This window comes from Nicotiana tomentosiformis, chromosome 3 (genome assembly GCF_000390325.3).
Source record: "Nicotiana tomentosiformis chromosome 3, ASM39032v3, whole genome shotgun sequence".
Classification (NCBI taxonomy): domain Eukaryota; kingdom Viridiplantae; phylum Streptophyta; class Magnoliopsida; order Solanales; family Solanaceae; genus Nicotiana; species Nicotiana tomentosiformis.
In genome coordinates, this window is record NC_090814.1 from 65,001,317 (window position 1) to 65,018,733 (window position 17,417).

Sequence of the window (17,417 nt, forward strand, 5' to 3'; positions counted from 1 at the left end):
TATAATTTTAATTTTTGGGATCTTAAAATTTATCTAATTTTGCATTTATTTATGGTGTATAATTTATTTACTGAAGATTATATTTTTCTTATTCTGATTGGTGAAATTCTCTTATTGAAGATGTTATTTTACTTGTGCAAATTTATTTTTAGCATACCAAAATAAATATAGTTCCCTAGTGAAAATACTGATTTTACTTATAATGTTAATAATAAAGGTGTGACTCCTTTAAAATGCTAATTATTTGCTTCTTGATGTCTGATATATAATTTTCATACGACAACATACCCAATGAAATCCCACAAATAGGGTCTGAAAAAGAGATGTAATTTTTATATTTGCAAATTGCCCGAATAAGCTTAAGAAAAATGAACCGAACAAACTCTATATTAGTTATTAGAAGGTGTACATTAAAGAAAATTGCGGTACCCGCTACCTTCAAATCCTGGATCCGCCTCTGGCATCACCACTAGCTATTTGAATTATCACCAAAATGTTCAAATATTTTTGCCAAATTCATCACACAATGGCAGAGAAGAAACATCTCTTCCCTAAAGACCCTGAGTTAGTCATCTGCCAACCGTAGCCATCTTCAAAGCAGTCAATCTGCCATCAATTGCATGCAACTTACGAGGCAAAGAATAGATAGATATTCTAAATCAAGCCGGAAGTGATAAATAAAGTAATATACCGTATCTAGAACTTCCTCATGATCGTTCACTCCGCCAATTACCCATATATTTCCTCCCACCACAGCTGCTCCGGAGTAACCCCTGGGACTGCTCATCTGCTCTCCCATCACCCATGAACCAAATCGCGGATCAAGTATCTCAACAGATGAAACCATGTTGTCTCCGTCATAACCGCCCAAGGCATATCTGCAAGAATAAATTTATATGTCCGGTTATAATGATCTCCAAGCACAATGTACAACCATAAAATCAGGACCTTCTGATGTCCAGTATTCAAACAAAACATTCCACAATTTTTTAATTTGGAATACAGTATTCAAACCAAACATACTATAATATTCTAATTTGGAATACAATATCCACACCAAACATGCCACAATATTCTAATTTAGAATACAATATTTTATTCGCCCCTAAATCTATTATTCAGATAATTTGAGTTTCGATATCAATGAAAAGAACTTTCTAGTTCACTCAGAAAAAAATGATCACTGTCAATCTCAAAAATCTGATTTTCAATATCAAAATAGATGGAATAGCTGTCTCCATTCCTATCACTAACTAAAAAAGTGTCCTCAGAGATAAAATTCCGAATGTCTTCAACGCCGGATAAATAATCAACATTACTATACAGTAGGTATAGGGTCAAATAAATTTATAAAGTAAATATACATGGTAAAATATATTTATAAAGTAGGTATATAGAATAAAATAAATATTTTAATTGTATATGGTATTAACTGGTGTTTCCAATGGGCTACCGCTTAGATTTCCCAGAAAATCAAGTAATAGTCAAAAGCTGAATCCTATCCTTACCCGTCCCAAATGTTTCTGGTATCACCCATTACCTTAAACCTGCTATTAAAAAAACCCACAAGAAGGGACAAAGTTACCGTGCTAACACATCACCTTCCATCTAACAATCATTTGAGGACCATGAAACACAGTTAAAAGAGTTTGATGGCAAAATTAACATATCTAAGAGAGGCGTCAAACAGAAATGGACTTACAACTTCTCATTATAGGCAACCAAAGAGTGGCATCCCCTCCTCGTTTTCATGCTTCCAACTGTAGTCCATGTTTGTTCCCTCGGGTCGAATCTTTCACCAGATCTAAGTGTTACACAAAATATCACAGTCAGACACAGATGGACTCGGAACAGAATCTAAATCAAAATAAGTGGCATTATTAGGTAAAAGCACCATATGGTCATACATCCACACTCAATAAAACCGTAATATGAAGCATTACCAGTCACATTTGATGTGAACCACCACATAAACTTTTGATGTGTTAATAGCATTCCATAATTGCTAATATGTATAGACTAATAAACATCAAGATTTTCTCCCCGGAAACTGTTTATACAGAAGAAGAAATGTTATTGTATTGAACTCCAAAATTTTTGTTGTAACGAGTACTTTAATCTAAAAACTCTACATGCTATCGAAAGTAAAGCTTCATGCACCACACAAGCACTTTATAAATTTTCAGCTTTGTTTTATTCAAACTGGAGAGGGTATTTCAATTCGTCCATTTCACGTCTCTGAGACTTGGAACTTCTTATAGTGAATATACTAGTAGCTTAGTAATTGTTGGTTCCAAGACTAAGACGTGATAACTCTTCAAAATAGGTTCAAATTACAGCATGGAAAACAAAAACTCATGAATGGTTAACCTTCTAACTAGGAGCTGAAAATGCCATACGGGGAAAAATGTGCACCAAGCAGAGTGTATGACTTTCCCAAAATCTATGTATGCTTCACTATTGAGGTAATCACAGCGGACTTATGGAACTAAGAGAAATGCAATGCTAGTCTATTAACGCGTAAGGATGTTACTTGTTTTATATAGAAAATTGATATTCTGAATTTTATTTCGGCCTTCTACTATAGATACAAAACAAGCTTAGTTAACGTAAAAAGAATAAACCTTACTTGATCAGAAAAGACAAAGGGATTTAAGAATAACCTACACAATTACACCGTCCTACATAAGATGACAGGGTTACCTATAAACTAAGTTTCTAAACAAACTGGATATATAAAAACACAGGTATGGACTTATGCCCGGGGGGAGGCACAGATGCTTCATAGAGACGTGCTACACAATAAAGTGGATATGATTTGACGCATGCAACAATGGATGACTATAATGAATTACAGGAAAATCACGGGAACTCGAGGCTTAAGGAAGACTGAAAGACAAAAGATACAAATTAGCAACGCTACTGATTCTTACTTCAGATAAGCCTTCCCATCATAACCACCAACAACATATATAGCACCATGAATATCTGCTGCTGCAGCAGCAAACCGCTGCAAAAGATGCAAACAACCCATGTCAGTTGAACTGAGCAAACTTCAGGATAAATCATACTTGCATCTAGCTTATCTAAGGAAAAATAAGACACTCTTCTAGTTAACAGATCAACATGCTTGGTGTTACCAACATAAATCACTCATGTACAACAGCGCAAACTGTAAATAACTGTATGATACCTTTTTCATCATTGCCCGAGCAGAGATCCAATTTCCAATGTTAAAATCAAACATTTCCACCTCTGAAAAACATTGAGCACCATTTCCACCACCAATAGCAAAAATTTTATCATTCAAAGAAGCTCCAGCTAAGCTCCCCTTCTTCTCATTTAGGGAAGGTTGTTGTATCCATTGATTTCTCAATGGACTGTATGATTCAACTAGAAATGAGCAAATATTGTTAACATATTTCTATTGTAAACAGACAAAAATAGTGGAAGAAACAATCCCGATTCTTATACCTGTATTGAACCACACATCACCATATACCCCACCAAGTACAAAATATTCACCATTTAATTTCACTGACGATGCATGCGACCTTGAAAAGGTCATTGGGCTAAGTGTTTCCACACGATCGTGCAAAGGGAAGTAGGAATCCAAGGATGGAAGCCATGAAGAACCATCATATCCTCCTACAATGACCACAGATTCCTCAAAATTCCTTGAGGAATACAATGGCTCGGGTTCCAATCTATTATGCATGTTCATCAACTGTCGAAGCTCCAATCTGGAATGAACCTGATAATGTAACAAGCACATAAATTTGAGGAACTGAAAGCTCATATAATTCAAGGGAAAAGAAGGTCAATTCACTGTAGCAGGTTTAGCATTAGCATAGAAATTTCTTACTTTTACGTTCTGTTGGCTACCTCTCAGAACTATGACCAAACACAAAGATACAAATAGATAATTTTAGGCAAAGTTCACATCTTAGGGACATAAGCACCAATTAGGAAGACATTTCAGTAAATAAGCCATAACATAACTAGAGTAAACCATAAAAATATTTGGAAGCCTTCTCTAGAAGTATCCGATTTTAGTGCATAATTAACATGGAATTGGTTAGCTCAAAAGCCCAGAAACGTCTGTGACACCCTATAAATAATTGCAGTTGATTCTCTATACAAACATCCTTGGGGAGACGCAACGCCCAAGCTGCCTCAGATTCAAATTTAATGTCCATGTCTCCTCTTCTCTGCCAAAATAACTTCCATTTTCTTAAGGTATGAGAATAAACCATCCAACAAAAAAAAGGCTCCATGTAAACCACAATACTCTTCATAATTATTTTCCCCTATTTTATTACTAAAAAACAAAAGGTAACATGTAGATCAATATGTATCCTTTACAAAATACTAAATGACACTCCATGGCCCCCTTTATTATTTTTTGACAGAAATACACTCCATGCCATTTTAACCGTCTAACTTGACATACGACTAATTTTTTTTCTGAGGGGACTATTAAAAGAAGAGTTAAATTGCTTATTATCTTTTGGGGAACATGTCGAGTCATTTGCGTGTTTTGAGAATGAAGTAGGAAAAGGGTTGCATAAGAAGGGTAAACGATGGCCTTTGGAAACAGTTTCCAGTATACTACAAGAGAACATCTTATACTACATCTTTTAGGCTTAGTACTAAATTATAAATTAGTATCCGAAAGAATTATTCACTTAAGAAAAAGGAGATCCCCAACCAAAAGAGTTCATAGCTGAAACAGAAGGTGCAAGGAGGATTCTAGGACAAAACATATTTGAGCATTAAATGAACCAGCACAATAAAAAAATTAGGTTTCAGAGAGTGGCATGCACATACCAGCTCTTGCTCCAAAGACATTATTTTCAGGTCTTGTTCCAACTTAGACCTCTTCAATCCCTCCACTTCTCCAATTAACTTCAAAGATAATTTATTATGGTCTATTAGTAGCAGCAAAAGGGAGGAAAGTTCAGGCAAACCAGACCGGTCAAAGGAACAATTTAATTTACCTTAGCTACAACGGCTAAAAGTTCAGAAGGGTCCACTTGTTGGGGTATCTCCAGCACTTCGGAATTTCTATCTTCAGAACCAATGTTAACAGATAAAAATGTCTGAGAAGTATCTCTTTCTTCCTCCTTTAAGCCCATCAGACTTTTTGGTCCATCATCCGGCATTTCGACATTATCATTGCCCGTAGAGGATTCTGAATTCTGACTTTCTCCACACGGTGACTCCCATTCAATTTTCAGTTCATTCATCTGCTGAAGATTCAACTCAGAAGTAGTGATTTCAGAATGCTCACTCTCTTGTTCTGTGTATTGCCTTTCAAACAACTTGCTCTGCTGACTGGGGGAGATTGACTCGTTCTGCAGTGAAGAATAGATAAATCTCGATGTCAATTCAACAGGTTCTTCATGATCCGCTAAGTCCCACGCCTGATACTTATGCCCTTCTTTGTCAACAGAAGATGAAAGGCATAATTCCCAATCCATTCTATTTTTATCTGAGGGTGGTGAAGTGGGACTTGAAGATGAGCTCAGCAGCGGATCTATCTTGTCCATGTCAGAAGTTGCATCTAACTTATCCATGTCTGAAGCTGAAGATTTAAACAATGAACTCCACAACTTCTGTGTATAAGACTTGGGTTCGATTACTGCTGTAGATGCACCAGTGCTTCCTAGCACAGAATTCCCACAATTTAGCTTCCTAGTAGTACCAATGGAAGCATCTGCCCAACCACTGTGATCCAAGTGATCCGGTCTTTCCTCTGAATGCCGGTCTTTCATTTCACCTACTGCATCTACTTGTCTAGTCATTGGTAGACTTTTGAAAAGATTGTTCCTCAAAGATGACTTTAGAAGGCCAGTAGCTTCATCTAACGCTGGCAAAGATGAAAACAAGTCAACCAATCTTCTGGTTTGGCTTCGATCCAGCTCAAACCAAAAGAGTCCTCGCGCATAATAGTTGTCGCCAATGATTGAGGCAAACTGATCTTCAGTCAAGGGACAATACCTTTGCCGCACTCGGATTCTTACCTTTTCAAAGAAGAGAGCACACTAGGGTTAGTAACCTGGATTTGCTAGTAAATTACAGAAAAACTAGCAAACCAAAGAAAGTAGGACAAATTCTTGTACCTGTGCTGGATATGCTGTACTTTCTGATCCATCAGAAGTCTTAGTCCACCCATATGGATTGATATTCAATTGTCCAGGGCTAGCAGCCTCAAAGATGCCATGGAGCTTACGATCACTATAGTTGAATAGGAATAGTGTTAAACCCATGCTGATTTTCTTCACATACGAGAAATGAGGTTCTGGTAGACCTGTTAACAAGGTCAAGTAAAAAATAAAGGTTTATCTAACTGTTGTGCAATCTTCACCCGATAAAATCGTACCAATACAAGAGTCTGATAATAGAAAACTAACCAAACAGCTGTTTGAGCAGGCATTCCTTATGCGTGACATGCGTGCATCCAAAAATTACTGCTCCAAGGTCGGCCTTTCTCAGATTCCTAGCTGATGCACCACAGTTAACTGTCGACATGGATTTGGTTTTCTCCTTAAGAGCGAGTGTTGTTGTCTTTCTCCCAGCCCCCATTCTTTTTTAACATAAATGACCTGCCAGTCGAGGAGCAAGGATGTTGAAGCCTATGACTTGAAAGAGTTGGTAATCACAATTCTCGTCAAACCTGCACAGCTTGATCTGTACTAGTTAGCACTCAACAACTACCAGAAAAGACTAAAGATCACACACTAAGTAAAGCTCGCTTCTGCCTCTATCATTAACTCTTTATTTTCGAGAATTAAAGTATTGATGAGAAGAACAAAAAAAACACTTGATGCAAGCCAGTGTCAAATCCACATATATCATAAGTATGTTAAAATGTTTATATGCAATCATGAAGGAGGGAATACAAGGTTCAAGTACTTTTTATGAGCATTAACAATGTTAAAAAGCATGCCATGAAAGACGTTTAGGGATGAAATAGCAGATACTTGTTTCTTATGAGCAAAAAAGGTGGCCTTCCTGTTAAGGGCTTTGGGAAGAATTACAAGCTTATCATCAGTGTGAATTCGAAATGCACGATGATGCATTAACTTGTGATAGCATTTAGGAAACTTTGTATAAGGCCGACTTCATAAATGTTCTCTGTGCTTTGTAGTAGAAGAGAAAAACAAAGTAACATCACTAGTAATTAATGTCAGAGGTTCTACAATGTACTCCTATGTGTTTTAATGACCAAAACGAGTAAACAAAGATGTCCAGAATCCAGATTGAGAAAACATGTACTATCTTGAGATCACAAATCCAATCACTAGTTAAGTGCATCATATGAACAAACACAGAAAGGAAGAAGTAACCAAGAGAAACATTTTGTGCGTAGGAAGCACTAATAGGGGGGAAATTGGGAGAATATGTAAGTACAATTCCATGGTAATTGTTGTTACCGAGGAAAAGAATGTGGTTGAGACAAAATCTAATAGGATGATAAGACTCTCTGCTGAAATATTTGTTGAGGTTTTTGTTTTTAAGATGAAATAGTCTTAAAATGAGGGTGAATGGGAAATTGAGGGAAAATGAAATTTTTGAGTAAAATTTTAAGTTTTCCCCTCTTAACAATGAGACATTGTCCCATATTGGAAGAGGAAGAGATTTTTGGTGGGTATATATATAATTGCTCTTCTTGTAGCTCTTAAAGAGTTAAGAAGAAAGCAAGCCTCGCGCCGTCGTCGTCGTCGCTCGCTCGCTCGGCTCGGCTTCGGCTTCGGCTACGGCTTTTGACCACAAGGCAGCCGCCTAATGCTCTTCCCACCATGATTGTGCTTGCTCCACAAACAAGCTAATGCTTGCTCCACCATGGAGGGTGGACGATTGTTCTTCTTCAACACTGGCTGCTAGTGTGGAAACTAATGCTAGGGTGGAGCCTAATGCTTTTCCCACCAGAACAATCGTCCACCCTCCATGGTGGAGCAAGCATTAGCTTGTTTGTGGAGCAAGCACAATCATGGTGGGAAGAGCATTAGGCGGCTGCCTTGTGGTCAATCATGGTGGGAAAACCAAGCTGTTCCAATGGTGACTGCCAACGCATCGACAAGCCGAACACCGGCGTTGGCACCGGCAGAAAAACCCGAAAAATTTTTCGGGATTGATTTCAAGCGCTGGCAGCAGAAGATGTTCTTCTACTTAACTACGTTATGTCTACAGAAGTTCATCAAGGAAGATGTTCCTGATCTGCCAGATAAAACTCCAGAAAATGAACGCTTTCTCGTGATTGAAGCGTGGAAGCATTCTGATTTTTTATGCAAGAATTATATTCTTAGTGGACTGGATGATAATCTGTATAATGTATACAGTAGCGTGGAGACGTCAAAAGAATTGTGGAATGCGCTTGAAAAGAAATATAAAACTGAAGATGCCGGGATGAAGAAATTCGTTGCCGCAAAATTTTTGGACTACAAAATGGTAGATAGCAAGTCTGTTATTACCCAAGTCCAGGAATTGCAAGTGATTATTCATGATCTACTTGCTGAAGGTCTTGTCATCAACGAAGCATTCCAAGTAGCAGCAATGATTGAGAAGTTGCCTCCGTTGTGGAAGGACTTCAAAAATTATTTGAAACACAAACGAAAGGAAATGTCCCTTGAAGATCTCATTGTTCGGTTGAGAATCGAAGAGGACAATAAAGCTGCTGAAAGGAGAGGCCGTGGAAATTCAACAATAATGAGAGCAAATATTGTTGAAGCTAACAAAAAGAGGAAGAAGGCTTCTGGTCCGAAATACAACCCAAGCAAGAAGCGGTTCAGTGGAAACTGCTACAACTGTGGGAAAACTGGACACAAATCTACGGAGTGTCGTGCTCCGAAGAAAGACAAGAAAAGGGGTCAAGCAAACATGGTAGTAAAGCATGATGATGTTGATAACTTGTGTGCCATACTTTCTGAATGTAACTTGGTGGGAAATCCTAAACTGTGGTGGTTTGATTCAGGAACCACTCGCCATGTTTGTGCAGTTAGAGAACCTTTTGCTACTTATGCTCCTGCTGGACCCGGAGAGACAGCTTATATGGGAAATGCTTCAACAGCAAAAGTTGAAGGATATGGGAAGATATTTCTGAAAATGACTTCTGGCAAGGTCATGACTTTGAACAATGTCCTTCATGTTCCCGAAATGAGAAAGAATTTAGTCTCTACTGGACTTCTTGTTAAGCACGATTTAAGTGCATTTTTGTGTCCAACAAGGTTGTCATTAGTAAGAATGAAATATTTGTAGGAAAAGGTTACCTCACCGAGGGCCTTTTCAATCTGAATGTAATGGTTGTGGAAAACAATAATAATATTTCAGCTTCTTCTTACTTACTTGAGTCAAATAATTTATGGCATGTACGTTTGGGTCATGTCAATTATAAAACCTTGCGGAAAATGATTAACTTGGAAGTACTGCCCAAGTTTGAATGCGAAAAATCAAAATGTCAAACATGTGTGGAATCTAAGTATGTTAAACATCCTTATAAGTCAGTTGAAAGGAATTCAAATCCTTTAGACTTAATTCACACAGATATTTGTGACATGAAGTCAATACCATCTCGCGGTGGAAAGAAGTATTTCATAACTTTTATTGACGATGGTACTCGATATTGCTATGTTTACTTACTGAATAGTAAAGATGAAGCAATAGACGCATTCAGGCAATACAAAAATGAAGTTGAAACGCAACTTAACAAGAAAGTAAAAATGATAAGAAGTGATAGGGGTGGTGAATATGAATCTCCTTTTGAAGAAATATGTTTAAAATATGGAATTATTCATCAAACAACAGCCCCTTACACGCCCCAATCTAATGGGATTGCGGAAAGAAAGAATCGCACATTAAAGGAGATGATGAATGCGTTGTTGATAAGTTCTGGTTTGCCACAGAACTTGTGGGGGAAAGCCATTCTTACGGCTAATCGAATATTAAATCGAGTGCCCCATAGCAAAATACAATCCATTCCATATGAAAAATGGAAAGGAAGGAAGCCCAACTTGAATTATTTTAAAGTGTGGGGGTATTTGGCAAAAGTGCAAGTTCCTAAACCCAAAAGGGTAAAGATAGGACCGAAAACCGTTGATTGTGTTTTCATAGGATATGCGACAAATAGTAAAGCATATCGATTTCTGATTCATAAATCAGAAAATCCCGACATTCATAATAATACGGTTATAGAATCAGATAACGCTGAGTTCTTTGAAAATATATATCCGTATAAAAAGGAATGTGAGTCGTTTGGTGAAGGATCTAAACGACCTCGGGAAGAAACAAAAGAAAGTACATGTAATCAGGAGGATCCAAGACGTAGTAAACGTCAAAGAACGTCTACTTCATTTGGACCAGATTTTGTGACTTTCTTATTGGAGAATGAGCCTCAAACATTTAAAGAAGCTATGACTTCTTCGGAATCATTGTTTTGGAAAGAGGCAGTCAATAGTGAAATAGAATCCATATTGAACAACCATACATGGGAATTGGTTGATCTTCCTCCTGGAAATAAACCTTTGGGTTCTAAATGGATTTTTAAGAGAAAAATCAAAGATGATGGCACTATTGATAAATTCAAGGCAAGACTCGTAGTCAAAGGGTATAGACAACGAGAAGGTCTAGACTACTTTGATACATACTCTCCAGTTACAAGAATTACGTCCATACGGATGTTAGTAGCATTAGCTGCAGTGTATGGTCTTGAAATTCATCAAATGGATGTTAAGACGGCCTTCTTAAATGGAGAGTTGGAGGAAGAAATTTACATGGAACAACCTGAAGGGTTTGTGGTTCCAGGTAAAGAAAAGAAGGTATGTAGACTTGTTAAGTCTCTTTACGGACTAAAACAAGCACCCAAACAATGGCATGCGAAATTTGACCAAACAATGTTGTCAAATGGTTTTAAGATAAATGAATGTGATAAATGTGTGTACATTAAAAATGTTCCAAATCACATAGTCATTGTTTGCCTATATGTGGATGATATGCTGATAATGAGTAATGACATTGCCAACATAAATGCTACTAAGCGTATGCTCAATAGCAAGTTTGATATGAAAGACTTGGGAGTTGCTGATTTAATTCTGGGAATTAAGATCCATAAGACTCCTCAAGGTCTGGCATTGTCACAATCTCATTATATTAAGACAGTACTTGAAAAATTCAAGCACTTGGGCTTTAAAGTTGCAAAGACTCCAATTGACGTGAATCTTGCATTAGCAAAGAATAAAGGCCAAAGCATATCACAATTGGATTATGCTCGTGTGTTGGGATGCTTAATGTATATCATGAATTGTACACGACCAGATATAGCTTGTGCTATAAGTAAACTGAGTCGATATACGAGCAATCCAGGCCAATCTCATTGGATGGCAATGAAACGAGTTTTGGGATATTTAGAACATACCCAGAACTTTGAATTGCACTACAGTAATTTCCCTGCGGTGATTGAGGGATACTGTGATGCAAATTGGATCACCGGTTCAACTGATTCTAAGTCCACAAGTGGATATGTATTCACTATTGGTGGAGGAGCGGTATCTTGGAAGTCGTCCAAACAAACATGTATTGCCCGCTCTACAATGGAGGCTGAATTCATAGCCTTAGATAAAGCCGGTGAAGAAGCTGAATGGCTCCGGAATTTCTTGGAAGACATTCCATTTTGGCCCAAACCGTTGGCACCAATATGCATACATTGTGATAGTCAAGCGGCAATTGGAAGGGCTGGGAGCGTCATGTATAACGGTAAATCTCGTCATATACGACGAAGACATAAAACCGTTAGGCAATTACTCTCTAGAGGAATTATCACAATTGACTATGTAAAGTCAAGTGATAATGTGTCGGATCCACTTACAAAAGGCCTAACTAGAGAGGTAGTTGAGAAATCATCAAGGGGAATGGGGCTATGGCCGAGAACAAGTCACTGTGGCGGTAACTCTACCTAGAAGACTGGAAATCCCAAGATCTAGGTTCAAGGAGATCAAACAAAGTCATTAATGACGGTTCAACATTGTCAAATAAAATTTAAGTCCATTCTCGTGATGAGACAATGTTCAGTACCAAGGATAAAGCATTAAGGCTTTTTAATGATTTCTAAATTTGATACGAGGTATATCAAATAGTGTATCTACAGGATGACACGTTTAGAAATCACCTATGTAAGTGTGAAGTGTTAGCCGCTTCAAGGAGAACTTTGTAAGGCCAGTTCTCTACGCACTTATGAAACCAGGCGGTGTTCATGACTGAAACGAACACAACAATGAGAACCAAAGACGGTTAAGGGTTGATTGTGTGACTTATGGTTGTCTAGGTATACACCAAAGATCGACGGTTCAAAGATATCAAATCTACCGATTGACCGAGTATATCCGACATAAGTTTACTACGGAAAGTTCAAAGGGAAACCTACTTATCCAGATGCGATTAATCCTTGCTTGTAAATCACACAGTTTTTCCATGCATACTTCCGTGATATAGCCATTCCCCATTCATGTGGGGGATTGTTGAGGTTTTTGTTTTTAAGATAAAATAGTCTTAAAATGAGGGTGAATGGGAAATAGAGGGAAAATGAAATTTTTGAGTAAAATTTTAAGTTTCCCCCTCTTGACAATAAGACATTGTCCCATATTGGAAGAGGAAGAGATTTTTGGTGGGTATATATATAATTGCTCTTCTTGTAGCTCTTAAAGAGTTAAGAAAAAAGCAAGCCTCGCGCCGTCGTCGTCGTCGGTCGCTCGCTCGGCTCGGCTTCGGCTACGGCTACGGCTTCGGATTCGGATTCGGATTCGGATTCGGATTCGGATTCGGATTTGGATTTGGTCAAATGATCGATTGATTAATTAATTTTTTGGACCAAATTTATTTGTTAATAGTAAATATTAACGTAAGATTATCCGCATTTGTAACGGATATTTTCCAATCCGTGTATTGACCACAAGGCAGCCGCCTAATGCTCTTCCCACCATGATTGTGCTTGCTCCACAAACAAGCTAATGCTTGCTCCACCATGGAGGGTGGACGATTGTTCTTCTTCAACACTGGCTGCTATATATATGTGCAGCAGTTGTTGAAGAAAGACACACAACACACAATACACAAGACCAACAAACTGAAAATCGCTCAACAGATTTGGCTATACATTGCACTCCTTCCTCTCAGCATTTCCATACGATTTTCTGAGTTTCTACTCCCTCGTTCTGCATTGTTTTAACTTCAAACAAAGCAACTGTAAGTGTGATTTGCTACCGAACTTTGTGTTCGCTGAAACACTGGGGTTTGAAGTACCGCTACACCAGTGTGTGATTCGTTCTATCCTGGGAGGAAATAATCCATTACCTTGGGTACTAGGAGGGGATTAAATTCCTTAAGGAAACACTGTGAATTCAGTGGGCTCGAATTAATTACTGTTTCATTACGTTAACTTATATTTTGCAGAATTATTATTTACAAATACAGCAATATTGGCGGGACTAACAATATTTCAATTGTCGATCAAAATTTTATTGCTAGAGTTTCTGGAATCTATCGATATAATTTATTTGACCTAGATACCAATGATAAGCCATGAAAGCTTACAAGCAAGCTAAGGAAAAAGCCTCTATAAAAGGATGAGTTCAAGAATGATTGATGCGTGAAACATAGGAATCTATCTTAATACTACAAAATTGGAGGTGACAAACTGTAGCAGTGGGTTTGAAGTATCACACTACGCATGTAAAGCATGAATTATCGATTTCATATTTATTCAAAGCTATTTTAGGTACAGTCCTGTTCAAGGCAACCAAAGGCCACATTTTAGCCATTGCAAAGGAAAATGCAAAGATTAACTTAAGTTCAAGATTATGCTGATTGTGCTGCTCTTGAAAGAACTTCCTTGCTGTAAAACAAAGGGAAGTTTGATTATTACTTACACAAACCACAGGAAGTAGACTACTGATCACTGAAGCGAAGGAAAATACAGCAACTAGTGAAAGACCGTGGAGGGTTAAGGCCTCCAAGTACAACCTTTATCTACAAAGAAGCTTACAGGTCACAGCATTATAAACAAAAAGCAATGGAGCCAAAAAAAAAAAAATACACAGTTCATAGAAATTTTGAGCAGCTCTAGAGAAACAGAACAACGGACAATGTGCCAAGGATAATAAAATAGCTCGGCAACAAAAAGTAAGAAAGGAAGAGGTAGGCCAAAATCTACATTCTACAACTACAACATAAGTTAACAAGAGTAGTCCACGTAAGCTTATGGAGTCATAATGCTTAGAACTTTTATGGAGTTATAATTGCAAATTATAACAGGTTGTATTAATCTTAACCGCAGTGATGTCATTCTAAGAATCAAATAGTTTGGTCTTATTACTCCGTTGCTTGACAAACTCAAAATATTTCACAAGATTTGAGAAAAACAATCTTCTTTTCAAGACTGAAAAATCTAACCTCAAACAACCCATAATGACTTCACAAGATACATAAGCAAAAAAAGGAAACAAATTGTTGCTAAACTGCAATGTGCAGATTAGACAATAATGTCCAGCTCTATACCTTGAGGCAGCAGCACAACATCGCTAGTAATATCTTATACATTAGACAAGTACTGAAACATACGAAAAGCCTAGCGTAAGAGCAAAATTTTTGGAATCAAGTAAATGCGATTTGCTCAAATAAAACAGAAAGAACCAAGTCAAAACAAAACGCAACTCCTTTACAAATCACACAAATGTATGCTGCAGCAGACATAGCTCCTACTAGAGCAGAAGCAGCTACTGCGAAACCCTTAGTTTGCCATTTCAAAGCCAAAATTGAAAGCAAAACCAGAAATCTAATCAAAATCTGGCGGAAAACATTTCTTTCTGAAGGTTTGGAAAAACTTCACCCTGAAAGTGAGATAGTTTCATTACGCGAAAGGAAAAACTTGTTTTGCTTCTCTAAAATGAGACATGATTCTGAAGACAAAATTTAACAGAAATTTAGGAGGAAAAGCTCTCGTATTAGTCTAAATAGAGCTTGCACTTCAAATAAAAGATAAAAACAAACAGCAGGAAATATATTAACCTACAACCAGGCAAAGGAATAGCAAAAACTACACCGAGAAAACAGCATTATAGATATATTCCAATAGAAAGTTAAAGGAAAAACAGTGTTAGAAAGGAAAAATAAACTTTTCTCTTAATCGCTTCTAGGAACAGTGAAAGTACATCAGCACTCAAATAATAATGGATAAAACAGAGATTTTCAAAGACGATCACGTATAAAACACCTATATCTATGCAAATATCCACATAATCGTTCAATAAAAAACATAAGAAGCGATCATTAAGCGTGAAAATGATAATAAAAATTACCTCTTCACGTTTCAAGTGAGAAGAGAAGGAGGATAAGAAACCTTCAAAGGATGAGAGAGCGAAACTGGTGAGAAGAGTGTGACTGTGTAAGTAACTATTTAGAGAAAACTTGAAGAATCAGAGCGAAAACAACTTATGAAAGTTTTTAGAATGATATTTAATGCTCTAGAGTTCAGGAAAAGAAAGCGAAGTGGAGAGACACTGGGGTGCCTGTAACCGTACTTATTTTCTTTTTCTGTTTCTTATTGGAATCAAAAGGAGTTTAATTACGTATACTTTAGAGAAGATTTTCACTCTTCAGTTAAATGCTTCTTCTCATCCTTTTTTTTTGTTAGTTTAACTTTAAAAAAAGTTTGATCAAACATATTTGGCACTTTAAAAACCTCAGAAATTACTCTTATTTAGCTAGTTTTGGTTCCAACCTTACTACTTTAAATGGCATATGTAGTCACAGTTATTCATTTAAGTAAAAAAATGACTATCTTAGTCAAATACTCGTATAATTTATGCTATCAAATCAAATAATTTCTTACTAGGTGTGTTAAATCTTAAATAACTTCTAAGAATAATCAAACTAAATAGTGTAATAAATGATTTACTCCGTAGTTTGTATTTGCTATAAAAATTTCTTATAATTGATTTCTCAACTAACTTAATAATGCGGAAACGCTCTGCATTGCGGATCGTTATAACCTAAAAGCATTCCGAAATACGCATGAGAGCCCGTTTGGATTTCGCTGATGAGCATTAGGTACTGAAAAACACTTTTAAGTGTTGAAACTGATTTAATAAATAAACAGTTACGTATTTGGATACAAGTACTGAAATTAATAATAAGCTGTTGCAATATGCTGATAAGCTCTTTTTATGTTAAAATGACTTAAATAACCTTATAATTGTTTACACTTATAAGGGCATAATTTTTTCAAAATTTTAAATTCCAGATTGATTCAAATATAAAATATTTTATTTGTCATTTTATTTTAAATACAAATATACTTAGATAAGATAATTTTTATGATAAATATAATTTATTTTATGATAAGCATATAATTATAAGTTATAATAGTTAATAAATTGACAAAAGTTTCTCAGTAAAAAATAAACTTAAATAGGACAAAATATTTGAAGAGAAACAAACATTGTCTTCGTCAACACAACACTTAGAAAGCAATACACCAAAATTTTTGATATTTCTTCATTTATTACATACAGTTTAAAGATTAATACACAATCACATAGATACAAATATGCAAAGGAATAGAGAATTTGCAGGGGGGTTAGGTTGAAATAATACTTGAGGTAGTGAGTATAGATGTAAGAGTTTTTTTTCTAAAAAAAATATTTTTAGGATAAAATAGTAAAAAATTTGGTCAAATTTAAAGTGCTTATAAGTTAAAAATTCATAAATTAAAGGTGACCAACTTATGGCTTTTGACTTATTTTTAACTTATAAATACTTGCTTATAAACACTTTTAACTTTACCAAATACGTAAATAAGTCGAAAAATATTTATAATCTAGTTTGACCGGCTTATATGGTTAGCCAATACTCAAAAGTTTACTAATTAAGGTGGTGAGCTTAAATGCAATTGAGCGAATTGACCGCCTTAACCTCGAAATCCTTGTACGCCGGTTCTCTTTCATTTTTGTCCTTTCTATAGGCCCTTTAGGATTCAACATTTGGTCATATTTGCTACTGTTTGCTTTTTATCTGTTCAATCTTTTTTTTAACTGTTTTTGGCATAAGGAACAAAATTGCAAGGGATTGTGATGGGTTGTGACAACTGACATGTGAGGTCAATAAATTCAAATTTTATTTCTATATAAAGTAAATGAACAAACAAATAGGAAAAAAGTTCTTTTGTACTCCATGTCCTAATTTTATGTGATATTTTTATTTTATTTTGGAGATTCAAATTTTTTAATTTTAATAATGTATTTGAATATACTTGAAAACTACATAAACAGTATTATAATTTACAATAATTAATCATTTAAAATATTTAAAAGGCATATGAAAAAATTACGGTTAAAGAACGGCTAGTTTGACTCTTAAAATTTGAACAT

The 17,417-nt window shown here is 36.2% G+C and overlaps 1 protein-coding gene across 6 annotated transcripts; it reads right to left on the minus strand.

Moving 5' to 3' along the window:
• Window positions 1–308: 308 nt before the first annotated feature.
• Window positions 309–15,545, minus strand: LOC104116820 (uncharacterized). Of its 6 annotated transcripts, none has more exons than XM_070197039.1 (12): window positions 15,348–15,545; window positions 13,920–14,019; window positions 6,417–6,608; window positions 6,126–6,313; window positions 5,001–6,026; window positions 4,831–4,908; window positions 3,475–3,754; window positions 3,194–3,393; window positions 2,934–3,010; window positions 1,703–1,804; window positions 692–878; window positions 309–606 (listed from the first exon to the last, which is right to left on the minus strand). In XM_070197039.1, the coding sequence occupies exons 3-12, from the start codon at window positions 6,586–6,588 to the stop codon at window positions 520–522; spliced, it is 2,397 nt and encodes a 798-aa protein (XP_070053140.1). In that variant the 5' UTR covers window positions 6,589–6,608; window positions 13,920–14,019; window positions 15,348–15,545; the 3' UTR covers window positions 309–519. The 6 variants fall into 6 exon arrangements, with proteins under 6 accessions (XP_070053140.1, XP_070053139.1, XP_070053141.1 ...); XM_070197038.1 differs by having other exon boundaries at window positions 6,417–6,679; XM_070197040.1 differs by lacking the exon at window positions 13,920–14,019.
• Between the last annotated feature and the right edge of the window lie 1,872 nt (window positions 15,546–17,417).